The 19,393-nt window shown below is 39.1% G+C and overlaps 1 protein-coding gene across 1 annotated transcript in view; it reads left to right on the top strand.

Annotated features, from left to right (window-relative positions):
• The window catches only part of POLA1 (DNA polymerase alpha 1, catalytic subunit), a 299,145-nt gene that overhangs the window by 56,806 nt on the left and 222,946 nt on the right, over window positions 1-19,393 (top strand). Inside the window, exons 25-26 of the mRNA XM_045779581.2 lie at window positions 3,832-3,981; window positions 4,396-4,518. Of these exons, the coding sequence (XP_045635537.2) occupies window positions 3,832-3,981; window positions 4,396-4,518 (273 nt within the window). The remainder of the gene's footprint in view (window positions 1-3,831; window positions 3,982-4,395; window positions 4,519-19,393) is intronic.

Below are 19,393 nucleotides of genomic sequence, written 5' to 3'. Positions count from 1 at the left end.
TGGGGGTTTTCCATGGGTGGTGTTTATCAGATTGAGGAAGTTCCCTTCTGTTCCCAGTTTATTGCATGTTTTTTATCATGAAAGGGTGTTGGATTCTGTCAACCACTTTTTCTTTATATATTGAGATGATCATGTACTTTTTATCCTTTATTCTTTTAATATGGTAAACTACATTGATTTTCATGTTTTGAAGCAACCTGCATTCCTGGGATAAGTTCCACTTGGTCTTGGTGTATAATCCTTTTTGTATGTTTCTGGATTTGGATTTTTAGTATTTCGTTGAAGAGCTTTTTGCTTGTACTCATAAGGGCTTTTGGGTGTATAGTTATCTTTTCTTGTTATGTCTTTGCGTGGTTTTGGTATTAGGATAATACTGGCCTCATAGAATAAGTTGGCAAGTGTTCCCTCCTCTTCTGTTTTTTTGGCAAAGTTGTGAAGGATTCATGTTAATTCTGCTTTAAATATTTGGTAGAATGCACTAGTGAAATTACCTGGCCTTAAGGCTCGTCTTTTTTGATTTCTAGTGCAATCTTTGTTATAGGTCTATTCAGTATTTTTATTTTTCCTTGGTCCATTTTGGTAGTTTGTGTCTTTCTAGGAATTTGTCCGTTTCATGTAAGGTTATCTCTTTTATTCTTGATTTTAGTAATTTGAGTCATTTTTTTGTCAGCGCAGCTAAAAGTTTGTCAGTTTTGCTGATCTTTACAAAGAAGGAACTTTGGTTCTGTTGATTTTTCTCTATCTCCTGTATTTCCATTCTAATCTTTATTACTTCCTTCTTTCTGCTTTCTTTGGTTTAGTTGACCCTTATTTTTCTATTTTCTTAAGGTGGAAAGTTAGGTTATTGATTTGAGATCTTTTATGATAATATAGATATTCACAATTATAAATTCCCCTGCAAGTGTTGTGTTAGTTTCATCTCGTTCATTTTGGTATGTCACTCATACGTTTATTATCAGGCCCCTCTCCCATCAATCGACCATTGATCTGACTTCTATCACCATTGCTTAGTTTTGCTTATTCTAGAACTTCATATAAGTGGAGCAATACAGTATATACTCTTTTGTACAACATAATGTTTTTGAGATTCATCCATGTTGTTGCATTATCAGTAGTTCTTTCCTTTGTATTGCTGAGAAATATTCCACACTTTATCTAGTTTCCTGAGATGAGCATTTGGATTTTCAGTGTTTAGTTATTTTTTAAAAGATTTATTTATTTATTTTAGAGAGAGAGCAAGCAAGCAAGAGCAAGCGAATGGGGGGAACGGTAGAGGGAGGGACTCTTCAAGCAGACTCCCTGCTAAGCTCAGAGCCCGACATGGGGCTTGCTCCCACGACCCATGAGATATCGTGACCTGAGCTGAAATCAAGTGTTGGACCCTTAACTGACTGAGCAACCCAGGTGTCCCATTGAGTTTAGCTTTTATTATTAAAGCTGTGAACATTCTTGTTCATATGTTTTGGTGGACATGTGCTTTAATTTTGGGGGGACAAATACCTAGGGAGTGAATTTGCTGGGTTGTATGGGGAGTGTATGTTTAACCTGAAAAGAAGCTGCCAAATTATTTTCCTGAGTAGTTATACTGTGTTACATACTCCCCCTAGCCATGACTGTGAGTCGTTCCACATCATCTCCAACACTTGCTATTTTTATTCTTTAAAATTTTATATTTTAAGTTCTTCTAAATTTTGGCCACGCAAGCCTTTGTTACTGATTGTACTCACTAAACACCCTTTTTAAAAAAATCGTTTTGAATTATTTCACATGGATTTAATCTAACCAGTGATTAGTCAACAGTTTTACGTAGGACTTAATCAATCACTTAATGTGTGGTTCTTCGTATATAAAGCTTATATAATTGACTGCCAGTAGGGAGTTTGAGTAGATGTGGTTCTCCAACAGTAAAAGATGTAAAGTAATATGTTATCTCTGTATATTGTTTTTCTCTGGTTCTTTGTACATGTGGCAGAAGATGTCTGTTTGCCCTCTTGCTCCTGATTTTACATGTCTTTTAATTCTAACTACATGCTTTGGGAGCTGTTTTCCAGCCCCAGTTCTGTCTTCCTAGAAGAGAGAATCTTAGAGGCTTGCTTAGGCCGGTGACCACACCTGGTCCCATCAACTGTGACCACAGGAGTGGGTTTACAGAGTACAAATACAGCTGCCAAGGATGGGCCTTTCTGTGGAACTAGAGGATAATTTTACAGAGAAGGTATTGAGTAAACATCCCCAAAAGGTAGTGTCTGTATTGGATAAATAATATTCATCAGGCCCTGTCCTGCTACTGTGTCAGCCTTGTGATAATTGTCATGGTCCAGCCTCCTCCATCCCCAGCCTCCTCCATCCCCCTCTACTTTTTTGTTTATTTGAGCTTTCCAGTTTGGATTCTGGAAATATAATAGAATCATTTAAGAGTTGGAAGGGACCTTAAGTGTCATCTAAGAAATACTATACATGGAGCGAGTTTATAGGTTCTGTATCTCTGTGTGGTACCTCATTTGGTCTTCAGAATAGCTAGTGCCACACAGCTAATGGTGGGAGAGCCGGGCATGGATTATAAATTTCCTGACTCCAGATCCTTTCAGTTAACTTTTTATCTGACCTCTCTAGTTGTTATAAATAAATTAGAAAGTATACCAAGATCTCTTTAATAGGTTTGCTCTCATCATCTGCTATATTAGAAAACAGTAGGTCCCTGTTACTATTGTAAGATTGTTCATTTGAAAACATTGATCTTTATAAAATCAGATACTTTGTAAAGGCTGGATTATCAAATGGCATTGAGCCGATATACTTGAAGGCAAGAGGTTTATTTTTATTTTTATTTTTTTTTAAAGATTTTATTTATTTATTTGACAGAGATAGAGACAGCCAGCGAGAGAGGGAACACAAGCAGGGGGAGTGGGAGAGGAAGAAGCAGGCTCATAGCGGAGGAGCCTGATGTGGAGCTCGATCCCATAACGCTGGGATCACGCCCTGAGCCGAAAGCAGGCGCTTAACCGCTGTGCCACCCAGGCGCCCCAAGAGGTTTATTTTTAATTCTGAACCTTTGAAGGGGCAAACATGCTTGGCTTTTCTTTGTGGCCTGTTAATAGAATTAATGGAGGCTTCAGAAAAATGGTCTAATGCTTTCCCCACTTTTTCCTTCTGTAAATAAAAACCAGAAGATGGCTGGTTACTTTTCTAAAATGTTGCTATTCTTTTACCAATTGCAAGGCAATTTGCAGATAAAAGGTACTCCGTAGATGCTAAGGAATTTGTATCTATTAATTTTTAGAAATGTCATAGACTTTTAAAATATGTGCTCCAAAATCTTAAAAGAAATTTGCTGATTTAGTATTTAGAGTTTTAGTTTTTAGTCTAAAACATTTACAGTAATTGCCACAATTCCCCATAGTTGTAAAAGTTTATGGCATTTTGTTTGAGAGAGCATTTGACTTAAAACTGTAGTTGGGCTGCATTTTTTTAAAATCCTAGAGGTCTCAGTGTTTTTATTTTAAAAATGACTTTTCCAAACATGTTGCTCCCCAATCTTGTTGAAGAGAGGAGAGGTGTATATATAAAAATCGATCCCTTTAAATGATATCTACATTAATTAATAATGTGAGGGGAGGATGTACTGGGAATGAGGCTGACAGAAGTGGGAGAAGAGGCCAGTGTTGACTTGTTCTCAGCTTTTTCTTCTCCCACCCATGTGTTGATCTATATTTAAGCAGGAAAGTAGCTTTTCAAGATTTAATCATCATGTAAAGCTCCCCAAAATACTATTTTAGAAATTTGTTTTATGAAAGTTTGGTTTGTCTGAAATTTCTCTTGTGTGTTCCTCAGGATGGCGAACAAGAACAGATCCCTGAGCTGCCAGACCCAAACTTAGAAATGGGCATTTTGCCTAGAGAGATCCGGAAGCTGGTAGAGAGGAGAAAACAAGTCAAACAATTAATGAAACAGCAAGATTTAAATCCAGACCTTGTTCTTCAGGTATATCTTTTCACTAAGAGACATCTGAGTGACAGTCTCAGCTTTCAGACTTTGATTATCTAGGAGTGATTTAAACATGATGCTATGGGCAATTACATGGGCTTATTTTAAGTTTGTGGAGGGGAAACCATTCAAAAACACTAGAATGCCTCAGAACGGAAGACACCTCTGTCTGCAGAGCTGTATCTGAACAAAATCCTTCTGACTTCTGGGAGCTTTGGAGTCTGTGTTTACTTGCCTCTAGAAGGTCAGGGAATCATGGATCTGGGAGGATGGGTTGAGTGTGTTGACAGTTCTTTTTTTTTTAAGGGATATTGAGGGTTTCTCCTCCTTATTGGTGATATAAAAAGACATCTAATGTAATGATTAAACATCTACAATTATTGTTGTCTTTTGTCCTTGTGTTACCTGCAGTATGACATTCGACAGAAGGCTTTGAAGCTCACAGCAAACAGTATGTACGGCTGCCTGGGATTTTCCTACAGCAGATTTTACGCCAAACCACTGGCTGCTTTGGTGACATACAAAGGAAGGGAGGTAAGTGGTCTCTCTAAAATGAGGGTTTTTTTAAACTATGACATGTTATAATGTGGGAGAGCCAAGTTTGTTACCCAGTTATATAGCTTCAAATGCCCCTTTCTTAGGACAAATTTGAGACAGTTTTTAAAGTAAGGATTTGTTCATTCATCCATTGAGAGAGAGTATTTATTGAGCATCTACTCTACCAGGCATTGTTATGGGGTAGAGTGTTGAGCAAGACATAAGATGCCCCTGCATCATGAGGGTCACATTCTATGTAGAGCAGGGGGTGTAGAGTGGCATACAGTGGGGACTTGGTATGGGGAGAGGGTAGTTTGGGAAAATAGACTGTAAATAAGTGAATAAACAAATGCAAAAAATAAGAGAATATGATAGAAATAAGTGCTCTTCAGATAATTAAAACAAGGTGGTGGGCTAGTTTAATGTTAAGATGGTCAGGGAAGGGTTCTTTAGGAGGTAACATGAATGAGAGCAAAGTGACGTAAGGGAGCTAGTTTGGTTGCTGATTTTATTAGGTTGGAGTGTGAGGGAAAGGAAGAAGTCAAAGAGGATGCTTCCATTTTAGTCCTACAGCTGGTTAGCTTATGGACCCATTTACTAAAATGGAGAAATCTGGGAGAGAGGGATTAGGAGTTCTTTTTTGACTTTGAGATTTGTAATAGATCTCTAGGCATATTAACTAGGCAGTTGTATGTAGAAGTCCACAATTCCAGGAATAGATGAGCAATGAAGTTACAGATTGAGAGTTACTGGCTTTAGAAAGATGAGCCAGATACCAAACAGATTTGAGATGCTATCACTTTCTAAACACTATAAGCTTTACCTGCTTTAGCCCCACATGCATGGGTTTTTCTTAATTTGTAAAAGAATAGTTATGTTAAATACCAGATTCCATTTCACTCCAGTAAACTATTGATTCCCCTCAGTAGATTTGAGACTACTCAGTCTTAAGGAGGTAATTAATTCATGGTTATGGGCAGAATGCTCATTTTGAGGGTCTGAAATCAGAATACTGTTGTGTAGGGGTTGGCAAAACTATGGCCCATGGGCCAAATTCAGGCAGCCATCTATTTTTGTAAATAAAGTTTTATTGGAATATGGCCATACTTATTTGTTTATGTTTTGCCTGTGGCTGCTTTTGCATTATGATAGCAGAATTGAGTAGTCTGGGTGGAAACTTGCATGGCCTGCAAAGCCTAAAATATTAGCCATCTGGCCTTTTTCAGAAAACATGTTTCCTGACCTCTCCTTTAGAGTCTAGACCAGCACTGTTTGGTGGACCTTGAGATGGTGAGAATGTTCTCTACATAACACAGTAGGCCCAGGTGGCTGGTGAGCGTTTGCTCTCTGGCTAGTGTCAACTTGTGGAGGACCTGGATTTTGAGTTTTATTTAATTATAATTAAATTAAACTTAAATTATCCACATGTGGCTCGTGCCTCTTATACTGGTCAGTGGCGATCTGGCTGCCATGAAACAAATAGGATGTCCAGAGTCACTCTTCTGTTGACAGCCCTGTCTCACAGACTTGGCTTAGGGCACAGTGAGGAGGGGTAAAATGCGTGTTAAACACCTGCAATGTATGAGAAGCTTCCAGATGAATTTCTTCATTGATACCCCACGAGAATTCATTGATATGGTTCATAACATTCCCATTTTGCAGAACGTGGAAGCTAAGACTCAAAAAGGTGAAGTATAACAAGTGACTGTTTTGAATTGAAATCCATATTTTCCTGATTGTAAGGCTTCTACCACAGTAGGGTTGTCTGCCCCATCTCATCATGGCTTTCATGACTGTGCTTCTGCTTTATATTCTACCTCTTAGTCCTCGAACGACATCTTTTTTGATACTCATCTCAAGCCACAGGCCCTTTTTACTTGGGAAGATACGGGTATTTTAGGGGCTAGTTGAAGTGAGGGAAGGATGTTTTCAGTTTCTTAGGCTAAGTTTACTTTAAAATTATTTAAATTTTATTTCTGTGTAAGTATCCAGTGGCTTCTGATAGAATACCATCTTATTTTTGTATTAGGAAATGCACTCACTATGCCCCAACTGGGTGATAATACATGGGTTGACTATTGAGATTGGATCAAGGTTACTCTTAAGTTTCTCACGAGAGGCAATAGTTGACAATTTACTCCCTTGGAGAGTGCCTCTTGCTGTTGGGAAATCCCTGTTGTTACATTTTCTGCATTGGCTCAGAAATCCACAAGCTTAAAAGGGCACTGTTGATAATGATAAGCCCCAAATTTGTCCAGCGATCTCCCCCACTCCCCTAATCCATTGTATTTTAAGGGCAATATTTTTGTTTAGCTTAATCTTTAATAGGGCCTTTAAACTCAATTTTAATTTCTCTGTTGTATAAAATATAGCAGTAACAAATCTTAATAAACTATTAAAAAAACCCTCTGCTCTCTCCACTAAAAAACAAAGAGTTTCAAACAAATCTAGAAATAATCGTATGTCATTTAAATTCTTGGTTTCTCCTTTCCCCCTTGTCTCTTTCCCCTTTGCTCCTTCTCACAAATAAAAAAATATAACAACTGTGGAAAGTTGGCCTTGAAAGTAATGTGAGGTTAATGAGAAATAATAATTACACAGTCGCTCCCTGGAAATCTTATTCTAGAAGAAGATTCAAAGCCACCTACAGAAATTATTTCCTAAAATAAAACTGATTGTTAAAGTATTGGTGATAATTATTAGCACTGGTGGATAGAAATATTCTCTGTGGTAATCGGTCTTTGGGTTTACTAACATTTTCCATATATACTGTTAGGCCTTTGTGATTTCAAACGTTTCTTGATTATTAAACAGGTAGGAGGGGTGAAGTGTAAAATGAGAGTCAGTTGGCTGAGATTTGAATACCTTTGTAACTTATCCCACTTGTCTTTTTTGTAAGAAGATGGAATGGACGAAATAATACAGTAACCTGAAGATCTTAGAAGTTGTTTGCTTTTCAAGTCCTTGTAGGATAAATTAGATTAAGGTTCAAGTGGAAATGAATGAGAAGGTGACCTGGTAGCATGTCATCTGAAAAGATTATAAAATTTTACATTTGAATATGGATTAATACACAGTCTGAGGCTGTAAGCCCCCCTCCTTTCTTGTTTCTAAGTCTATTTTGTGTGTGCTCAGTTTTGTTGGAATCATGCAGGTTTGGCTCTGGTGACCTAATAATTTCTGTAATCAAATGTATTATGGCTGCTAGAGTACTCAGGGTAATTACTAATTGTACTTTCATAAACAGGTTTATAATAAAAATGCTAATAGTTGTGTCAAATGGACATCAATATTGTCTTTTCCCAGGTGTGATCTTTCACACTTTAAACTCTTCTGTGATTTTTAATTGCTCGGTGGTAGAGGAATTAGTTAATGGTTAAAGAATTGTATGAGGGACCTCATAACGTGCAAGTTATTTAAAAATAATGAAGTCAGTGTTTCCAGAGAAGTAATATGGAAACTTAGTTTATAGACACTTGAGAGTTAATCAATATAAATATCATCTGTATTTGTGTTTGTTCTCAATGTATGTATAGAGAGACATAAAAAAAGATACTGGGCAAGTTGATAGCACTAAGTGGACTTAAATTTTAAACTACCCAGACGGCGGACTAGGTTGTCAATTGACTGGTGTGGTAATTGAAGTGATTGTTCACTAGATGGCGATAGACACCCTGAGATTATTAATCAATTAAGGGTTTTATTCTGTGAACAATAGTGAAGGCCATTTAGTGACACAAATCTGCCCAAATTTTTGACTTTGATTAATTTTGGAACTGTTAAAGGCTAACGCTGGACCAAAGGATCGTAATAGTCTAATCTGTTTAGTGTTTAAAATGATGATGTTTTTGAACTGTAAGTTTTTATTGATAAGAACAATCACTGAATGTGTCATAGCAAGCAGATTCTTCTGTCACATAGCTAAATTCATACATCTAGCCATGAGGCTACAGTACATGACTCACTCAGTTCCAGTATCAGGCTAATCTAAAGAGAATTGAAATGATTTTGATATATAATTTCACCCCTTTGAATTTTTTGTAAAGGGATTTTAAACTTGCTCTTTACTTACAAGCGTACTCATTGCATAATCCTTAGTGTAATGGTAATATTTGTCTTTATGGAATAAGTAGTATTGCACTCTGTTATTTCTGTGCTCTTGATAAAACCAATTTTGGTCTGGATTTCTGGTTGCATTTTAAAGTGAACGTATGCTCTCTTATTTGGGTGTAGAGCCCATGTGTTGTTAGTTTCTCACCGGGTAGGCTGACATGAGTCTTTGCCAACCAGTTGTAGAGTGCCTAGCTTTCAGTGGTGTTCGGAGCTGAAATTTGTGCACTTAGAAAATGTATCCAAGTCATTGCATGAAAACATTGCAGTCTGGGCGAGCCTTCCTGGGAATCTTTTGGCATTGTGCTAGCACCTGTCAGAAGCCCTTCAGAATGGCCCCCCGGGACACAGGGCTGTAGCCTCTGTTGGTGTCTGTGGTTAAAGAGAATGAGTGCATATGGAGACTCTTACAGTTAAGTGCTAAGGGAGACTTTCATCTTTATCTGGAAATAAGAGAAAACATCACGTTTCCAATCTTTTTTCTTAAAAAGTGTAGTTTTTAAAAGATAATTAAAAGCAGTAAAATATTATAGAGACATCTAAAGACTGGTTCCTCCCACCCTCTCTCATTTCTTTCTCCCTCAAAGGTGACTGCTCTCTCAGGGTTCATATTGTGCCTTTTGCCCATGTTTTTTTGCTTTTACAACAAATGTTTATCTATACCTGTGGTGCATTAAAAGCTTTCACCATTTATGTGTCATGCTATACGTATTTTTTTTGCTGTTTGCTGAAAAAAAAAAGTAAAGAGGGAAAAAGTAGGGGGAAAACCCTACTTTATATTTTACTTCTTAAGTATATCTATGTTGATGCATTTTTAGATTTGATTTACTCATGTTACCTCTTGTATAATATTTCAGTGAATCAGTAGAGCACAGTGTATTTTTTGTTCTTCCATTGTCCATGTTTTTAGGTTTCCAAGTATTCCCTGTAGTTCTTTTGCTTGATAAACAGTGCTACAGTATAGTATCATATGTGCAAGAGTTTCTTTCTCTCCTATATTACCAAGAGTGCAATTTGCACATCCACAAGCACTCTGTGACATTTTATTGATAATAGCAGTCATTTAATTTATCACAGCAAGCTAATTCTTTCAAATAGCTAGATTCATATCTGTGTCCGTAGAACCACCAAACTTGACTCCCTCAGTCACAGTATCTGAGGTTAATCTGAAGAGAATCGGAAATGATTTTGACATGCAGTTTTGCCTCTTCGAATTTGTTGTTTCTTTTTCTTTTGAGGGATTTTAAACTCACTATGAACTTGTTAACATACTCCTTAAGTAATCCTCAGTGTTCCATATCCTCAGCACTTGTTTTTCTCAGAATTTTTAGTTTTCTCCAGATGAGTGTGAAATGGTATCTCATAGTGCTTTTAATTTGCATTTCTGGAATACTAGTTAAGTTGAGCATCTTTTCATTTGTTTGAACTCTTTGGTTTTCATGACTGACATGCCTATGTGTATATATATGCCCCCTTTCTTTTTTTAATTTTTTTATTATGTCATGTTAGTCACCATACAGTATATCCTTAGTTTTTGATGTAATGTTCCATGATTCATTGTTTGCATATAACACCCAGTGCTCCATGCAATACGTGCCCTCCTTAATACCCATCACCGGCCTATCCCAATTCCCCACCCCCCTCCCCTCTGAAGCCCTCAGTTTGTTTCCCAGAGCCCATAGTCTCTCGTGGTTCATTCCCCCTTCTGTTTACCCCCCCTTCATTCTTCCCTTCCTTCTCCTAACAATCTCCCTGCTGTTCCTTATGTTCCACAAATGAGTGAAACCATATGATAGTTGTCTTTCTCTGCTTGACTTATTTCACTTAGCATAATCTCCTCCACTCCCATCCATGTTGCTGCAAATGGTGGGTAATTGTTCTTTCTGATGGCTGAGTCATATTCCATTGTATATATGGACCACATCTTCTTTATCCAGTCATCTGTTGAAGGGCATCTCGGCTCCTTCCACAGTTTGGCTATTGTGGACATTGCTGCTATGAACATTGGGGTGTATGTGGCCCTTCTCTTCACTACGTCTGTATCTTTGGGGTAAATACTCAGTAGTGCAATTGCTGGGTCGTGGTGTAACTCTATTTTTAACTTTTTAAAGAACTTCCATACTGTTTTCCAGAGTGGCTGTACCAACTTGCATTCCCACCAACAGTGTAAGAGGGTTCCCCTTTCTCCACATCCTCTCTAACATTTGTTGCTTCTTGCCTTGTCAATTTTTGCCATTCTAACTGGCGTAAGGTGGTATCTCAATGTGGTTTTGATTTGAATTTCCTTGATGGCTAATGATTTTGAACATTTTTTCATGTGTCTGTTAGCCATTCATATGTCTTCATTGGAAAAGTGTCTGTTCATATCTTCTGCCCATGTATTGATTTGATTATTTGTTTTTCGTGTATTGAGTTTGAGGAGTTCTTTATAGATCTTGGATACCAGCCTTTTATCTGTAGTTTCATTTGCAAATATCTTCTCCCGTTCTGTGGGTTGCCTCTTTGTTTTGATGACTGTTTCCTTGGCTGTGCAGAAACTTTTTATCTTGATGAAGTCCCAAAAGTTCATTTTTTCTTTTGTTTCTCTTGCCTTTGGAGACACGTCATGAAGTTGCTGTGATATGCCCCCTTTCTTTGGGTCGCTTGTCTCTTGCTATTTGTTCTTATGTTTTCAAAGGCTAATCTTTGGTCGTTTACGTTGCAAATATTTTTTAGTCTGTGGCTTTTCCTTTAACTTTATTTCTGGTCTTTGATTGTGTAGAGGTTTTTTATTTTAATGCCAAATAATTTGATTTTTTTTTCCTTAAGAAATCTTTTCCCTCCTCCAATGACACAGACTGCCTAGCTTTCAGTTTCTTTTCTTATTTAGATCTTTAATCCTCCTGGAAATTATTTTTTAGGGATGCTATAAGTTAGGAACCTAATTGTATTTATCTATTTGCTTCCTTATGGAGTTGTTGAACCTGTTCCTCTGTTCCAGGGATCAGCAAACTGTGACCCATGGGCTAACTGACCCACTGCCTGTTTTTTGTGAATAAAATTTTATTGGGCCTGCATTGCTGTTAAGCACAGCAGAGTTGAGTAGTTACTGCAGAAACTAAATGACCCACAAAGCTTAAAATACATACTTTCTGGTCTTTTACAGAAAAAAGTTTGTGGACCTCTGGTCTAAAAGAGAGTCATGAATAATAGGAAAGTCACTCCTTTCTAACACTGTCAGTCATAGTAGGTGAAAATAGAGGCAATTATAGTAAAGGTAGTAAGGAAGGAGAATGATCTTTTGGACATATAGAGGGTTTGAAGTTCTCCTTGGCTTAGATTTTCATAGGAGAACTTCTGTCAACCCAGGTGAAAGGCAGGAGAGGCCTGTGAATCCTCTGAGGTTGTATGCAACATATTGTGTGTTTGTGCACATGTGTTCATTTTGGGGGGAGAACGTGCATAGCATTTAAGAGTTCTCAAAGGGGAACCTGATTCTCAAAGGGGAACCTGATACAAAAAGGGTGAAGAACTGCTGGTTCTCAATGTTTCCTTCCTGCCTTCTTCTTCTGTAGGTTGAAGGGAAACTTTTGCCTTAAAAATGTGTGCTTCTGTCACCTAAAATATGGCAGTGTGAAGAATTTTCTTGCCAGATCAGACCCATGGAAACTGGGGGGGGGGGGGTGGTAGGAGGGAAGAGTTCTATTTCTTTCTCCAGAATTCTCATAGCCACCATTAAGACTACTTTTAACTTCAGCTGACCTAATAACATTTTGATTTCTTTAATATAAGAAGAGAATTTCTTTTAAGGCTGAGATGAAGGTTTTATATATTTTGGCAGAATATATTTTATGTTAAAAAGAAGCAATATCCTTTTTCAGTGATTACAGGCTACTTACCCTTTTAAAAGTTGTTTACATTGTAAAATTCTAAGTCGGAGACACTTTTTATTCCCTTTTTATTGTATTTCAGGGGTGCTTGGGTTCTAAATTCTTTGCAGTTCTTCAAAACTGGTAATGCTATTCCGCGTTATTAATTCACGCCTACTAATTCAGAATCTGTGGTGATTCAAATGGAATGAGTTGAAATTCTTCATAGTATTAGTTAATAGTTATTTTGGAGCCTCAGTTCTTTTCATATACCCTTAAATTCTGTAGAAACACCTATTTCTGGTCAAGTAAGTGGCATCTTAACTGCAGATCTTTTATATTGATGAACTTTGACTAGTTAACATCAACATTTGCTTGTTCATTTCTCTGTATCCTTTCTGAAAGTCGATGAAAGTAGTGTTGGTAAATATAAGAATAAGAAGCACTAATTTGGAAATACCCCATGGAAGCCTGGTCTGAATTATGATAACATAGACTTTCAGTAATTTGAGAGAAATGCGATGACAAGAGATTTCAAGTATATAGAATAATTCATACTTTATTAACACAGTGTTGCGTTTATACAAATAAATAAGTGGATTACATTTATGCCTGGTTTGAATTGATATACTTGAAAACACTGGCATAATATTTCTTTCAAAATACCCAAAACTTTAGACTTTTTGTTTGAATCTGAGTATAGTTGACACACAGTGTTACATTAGTTTCTGGTGTACAACATAGTGATTCAACAAGTTTATATTTTATGCTGTGCTCACCGCAAGTGTAGCTCCCATGTGTCACCACACAGTAAGGCATGGGAATGACAGGTACAACATAGGGAATACAGTCAGTGCTATTGTAATAGTGTTGTATGATGACAGATGCTGGCAGAACTTTAGACTTTTAAAAATAAATTCAGAATGCCCGTATCCTTCCTTCTTAATAGTTGGAAACTAGCACCTCCAAGAGGTGTGGACATCCACCTGTGTGTGCTCTTACAGTGCTGAACATTGGAGGGTATGTGTAGGTTTAGGAGGACAGAAGGCGCTTTCTGTTAGAGGTAGCCGGGAAGAGGGCGATGAATGAGGTCAAGACCTGCCTGTGAAATGGGTTGGAGGTCTGTGAGTGTAACAGGACAAAGCTTCAACAAGGAGATACTGATGGACTTTGTTCTTTATCCCATTTACGTTGCCTGAAGTTTGGGATGGTCGCCTCATCTTTGTCTTAGGCGAGCTTTGGAGAATCCAAGGAAGGCCCTGTTCGTGCTGATCCTACAAGCGTTTATCAAGAAGGAGCACCCTGCCCCCCTCCTCCACACACATTATATACCCCCCCTCACCGGGTGCCAGCGGCAGTAACAGGTGGTCCTGAGGCTGTGTGGGTTGGCCTCTCCCATCTTTCAGAATCTTCTCAGTACTAACCTGAAAAGTGCCAGGGTTTATTTATTTTTTTTAAAGAAAGGTTGAATTTCCTTAGTCTCAATGTGAATTAATGCCTTTTTTTAACTCACACGTTGGGCGTTTTACTACTAGATTTCAGAATGGGTCTGCATAAATTAGTGTGAATACTTAAAAATTTTCCTTTTGCTAACAAACAAAACAAAAGCCTACAGCCTCACATGATTTCAATATTCTCTAGTCTGCACTTCCCTTCAGTTTGTGAGGGATCACTCTGTATGTCTTGCTGTTCCTCCTAGCCCCTAACCCTGTGCCCAACAAAGTGGATGCTGGTTTGCTCTAACTCTGGGATCACACTGGCCTAGTAGTTATGGGTGGGTGGAGGTGGAGGAGATGCATTTTTTAAAATAGGATCTTGATATTTAGACCTATTTTGAGTTTACAAGAATGGCTTGGGTACTCAGAACAGGAAAAAGGGTACTTGGTACTTTTTTACTAGGCACTCATATTTGAGAAGGCAGGGATGGTATTTTCACCTATTAAATTTTACCTGTTTAATTACTGAAACCACTGGGGATGTGGCTAAGGATGAAGAGATAAATGCTGTGAGATTGACGTTGTGTCAGCTCTGCTGATCTCTGCTGAGACAGAGAGAGTTTCATAACTCTAACTTGACTCACGTAAGCGAGTCCTGGAAATCTCCTTTCTTCCCCAGCCCTCACCAGAAACTGACTTTCTTCTAACCCCAACGCAATCCTGTTTCTACATATGTGAACATTTTATATAAACCTGTTTTGGTGTATGTTTCTTTTTCACAAGTTGCGTGTTGTTTGACAGGTGTTCTAAAGCTCCTTGCTTTGGCATGGAACCAAGATGACAGAGCAGTAATGATTTCGAAAGTGCCATTCCCTCCTTGTTAAGAGACAAAAAGAAAAGTGTGAAGTTATTAACCACTATTCACCAGTGGCATAGAAATTGGTGTAAGGTTTAATTGTCTGGTTTTACAGTCAGTCTGCATAGGTAATTTCCTGGATAATACTACTCTTAAGGAAAGGGGAAGATACCATATAACTTTATTTTTTTCTCCCACATCCTTCTTCCCCTCTTTTCACAAATTGCAGATTTAGATGGATTGAAGAGAAAGGATCACTGCTAACCGAAATATTGATCTTTTTTCCAACTCACCCTTTCCTCATCTGCCCAGGTAATAGATTTATGGGTGACAAGGTTGTGCTTGGCAGTCTTGCAGGTTTCCCATCCCCCAGATGGTTCAGCTGCCCCAGTGTTTGAACCTGATGGTGTACAAGATGTCACTGCACTGTCTCCTTGCCTAAGCCATGCTGGGTGTATTTATTGCTAATTGGAAGAACCTGCTTTCAGCAGCCCGCACCGTCTGGTGGCTTGAGCGTACTTTTCACAGCAGTACAGTCAGACCCTTTAGAGACACGTCCATCTGAAATTTAAAAACAAAACAAGCTGATTGGGTTTTTTATAGCTCAGGCTTGGTTAACTGAGGGAAGACTAATAGAATTAGTGCCTTCTGTTTGTCTTTCATCCTTTCAGTAGTCAGTGTGAGCCTGTGTCAATTTGCCATATTATAAATACTGTGTTAAATTACAGTGAGCTGAGTTTGGTAAGTTGTGGGAGTTTTGGAAGGCAGGGAGAAGAATGGCTTTATGTATGTGTTTGTGTTGAGAAGCTGTTTGATTTTAAGCCAGGGATTCCTGAGCCCTGTGGTCATCGTTTTAGAGATCTTGTACCTACTTTGAAATTTAGTGCCAGTGTCGGGTTGTATGCCTGTCCTTGATTCATTTTTGTTACTGATTTTTTTATTTAATTGGCTTATGTCCCTTTTAAATTTGAACGTATTGGAGTCTCAGAAAAATTTAAAATTTTTCTTTGAAAATTCCCTTATTCTTTTTTTTTAATGATATGTTAGTGACCATACAGTACATCATTAGTTTTTGATGTAGTGTTCTATGATTTATTGTTTGCCTATAGCACCCAGTGCTCCATGCAATACGTGCCCTACTTAATACCCATCACCGGGCTAACCCATCCGTCTACCCCCCTCCCCTCTAAAACCCTCAGATGGTTTCCCGGAGAAGGAAGGGATAAATGAAGGGGGGCGGTAAACAGAGGGGGAAATGAAAATTCCCTCACTCTTAAAAAGCAAGATGAAATACAAAGTAACTGAAGTCTCTACTTGCATTTTGAAAAGAACAACAAAGCATGAATGATTTCCAGAAATGATTTTTGTGTGGTGTCTGGAATTACTAATTCTTCTTTACATGTTTGGGGTTAGTTTTCTACTGCCTCTTTTTATTGGCTTTATTCCACATTGAACAAAAATCTGTGGCTAAATTTTGAGGCTAGGGATGAGATTTCTTCCCTTAGGGCTAGGAGTCGAGTGGGACGGGAATGGAACAGAGATTTCGGTCATAATTTGGAGTGTCAGACATTTGGCTATATTTGTTTCAGGGGCTATTCGCCCCTCCTGACTTAACCACAGACTATATTTTCAGCCCTGTGCAGGAGGGTGGTGTGCCTTCTGCAGGCAGGGAGGAGGAGGGTTGGGGAGGGGGCACTTGGGGAGAGGGATAAGCTCATGGGCTATTAATAATATGCATTGTTCTTAAGGCCACATGTAATATTTCAGTGCACTGGCCAACAGGGTAGGGTGTATGTTCCTATTTAAGTTGGACTGCCTGGCATGGTGCGATAGACAGCTGATAATTGTATTACAGGGAAAATTTGTGTATTTCTTTCTTAATGATGTCCTGATAGGGCAAGAAAAATAACTTGTTTGTGGAAGATTGGCTTAGAGTGGATGAATATATTTAATTGAATTACTGATTCTTGCCTCATAGCCAGAAATTCTTCAAGTAATATTTGCTGAGTGTGTACCATGGAGGGAAATGGAGACAAATGACATTGCTTGTGACCTGCAGGCTTGAGACGAAAGCCTTAGGTAACGATTCCAGTAAAACTAGAGCTAGAGCTTAGGAGGCCAAACTCGTGATTCCTTACTAGTAAACAAGAGAAAAGATCGTCTGTGGGAGCAAAATGCACACAGAAAAGCTGGAGCATGTGCTGGAGAAAGCCTGGACTGGAAGCCAAGGGTGCCATGCTCACCCACTTGCTTGTTTGCTTTGTATGGCTTTGAGCAAGTTAGTCATTCTGAGCCTCTGTGTATTCACTTGTCAGAGGGTGCCAGATAATGAGGATTCCTACCACATGCTCCAGTTACAAAGCACCTTAACAATATACTATTGTATATTGGTCCTTGAACACTTATCGAACACTAAATCCCCAGCACACCGGCACCATGCCCAACACAGGTAGGGGCTTGGCACCTTCCTCTGAGCTGTATATTTGGAGTAGATGAGGGAAACGAATTAGTAGGCTCCTATTAATGTATTCCGAGCAAGTGATGGTGGTTGCTTGGCTGGTGTGATGGCTGACAGGTGATGGGGAAAGATACAGATATGACAGACATGTAAAAGAAAAATGTCAGCAAAACCTCGTGGTAGATTGGATGTAGGACTTAGAATGGGGAAAGCATCAAGGACAACTCCAGAACAGTTCCTACTCCTGCATGGGTGACTCGTGCAGGCAGATGGATGGGTTGTTTTTCACTGAGATGAAGAACACTGAAAGATGACTGGATTTGGGGCTGGGAGGGGGAAAGATGAGCAGTTGATTTTGGACATGTTAACTTAGCAGGTTAGAAATGCAGGAGTCACTGGTGTGTTGAAGTAATTGAGCCATGGATATGGATGAGATTACTTTGGAAGAGGAGAGAACAGAACAAGAAGTGGGTGTAGGGCCCAGTTTTCCAGGATTTCCAGCATGGAGTGGCTTAGAGGAGGGGGACGGACTTACAAAGTTTGCTGTAGAAGAGCCACCAGAGAAGGAGAAAAGGGAGGAAGATGTGGTGTCAAGGAAGCCAGTGAGGAGCTTCTCAGGGAGGTGGTGGATGACTGTCAAAAAGAGACTGAAAATAAATAGTTTTGAAAATTTTCCATTCAATTTTGGGATGCAGAGGTGATCACAGACTCTGCTGGTGCTTTTTGAATGCAGTGATGGTGGCGAGCAGAATTGCTGTAGGTAGAGATTGTAATTCTCCCCAGTTTATGGATGGGGGATTTGAGGCACAGAGAAGTAACTTGTAAAACAGTTCAACTAAGTGGCAGTTCTGGAATCCAGGCCTAGGCCTGGGGGCCTTGCACTCCCTGCTCTTACCCCCTCTACCTACCACCTCCTCCCCACTAGCTTTCCAGGTAAAGCCCCAGTGAGTGTAACCCAGCTCTGCCTCTCCCTGAGCCGGGGACCCACTGAGTACTTGCTTAACCTCCCTGAGCCTCGGCTTCCTCATTTTTAGCAATGGTAACTATCCAATGAAGTTGTTGATTAAATGAGATGATGTTTGTCCATGCCTTGATACAGTGTTTTATACGTAATAAGTATTCAGCAAATGTTGGCTAAAAACCAAACACCTTATGCTGGCATGTCTACCCTCTCTTCAGAGCCCCTCTTACCCCCTTCAATGTTTTTCTGTCACTGAAATGCTCACTGGTCTACTGTAATAAAGCCCAATTGTATGGTGTTGGTCAAATTGTTTTTTAACTTTGTTTCTTCTGTTTTTCAGGTCTCATCCACCTACATCACTAATTTCTGTGCTGTCATTTCCAGTCTTCCTCAAAACTCATTCTCCCTGACCTATTTAACCTGACCTGCCTCACTCTTTAACTTAATGTTGTTAGTTTATATTTACATTTATTTAGTCTTATGAGCTGAAAAGTTTATTCAGTTTTATGAAATAGATTCAGGGCCCAGAGTGTTTTTTTTTTTTCATGTCCTTTATGGTATCTAGTAGTGGCACAAAGTGGCAAGCACCAAGTATTTTTGTAATATTTCCAAAGTAGTTGTCTTCTTACCCCAGTCCTGAGATCAACTTATTAGTAAATCCTGCCAACTTTACATTTAGAATATTCAGCTCAGACTGCTATCCTCTCTGGCCAGGATCACCTCAGCAGCCTCCCTTCAGTGTCTCCCTTGTACTCTTGCCCCCTCTAATCCATTCTGCACACAGTAGCTTATCTCTATTTTTAAAGTGTGATTGCAGCATGTCGTTTCCAGCAGCTTCCCATCTTGGTTCACCTTGGCTTCCAAGGTCCTGTTTGGTTTCCCTCACTTCTCCAGTTGTCTTTTGTGCTATCGACCTGCTGCCCTCCCCTCCCCTACTTTTGCTCACCCCCTCACGCCCTGACCACCATTTTCTTTCAGTTCCATACATTCAATTCTGTCCCTCCATAGGGCCCTTTTGCATCTGGGTCCCTCTGCCTGGAAAGTTCCTTCCCAGGCTTGGTGCAGCGTTGCATGATTCTCTCTGTCTTCAGGTCTCAGCTTATATTGCACCTTATTGGTGAGGCCTTCCCTGACTCCTACCTAAATAGGTTCATCCACCCCACCTCCAGCTTTCATTTGTAAATTAAAGTTCTTTTTCTTTTT

The sequence above is a fragment of the Ursus americanus genome, chromosome X (assembly GCF_024610735.1).
Source record: "Ursus americanus isolate L20-20 chromosome X, mUrsAme1.1.p, whole genome shotgun sequence".
Classification (NCBI taxonomy): domain Eukaryota; kingdom Metazoa; phylum Chordata; class Mammalia; order Carnivora; family Ursidae; genus Ursus; species Ursus americanus.
Note: the sequence above shows the minus strand (reverse complement) of the source record. Positions and strands in the feature narration are given on the sequence as shown.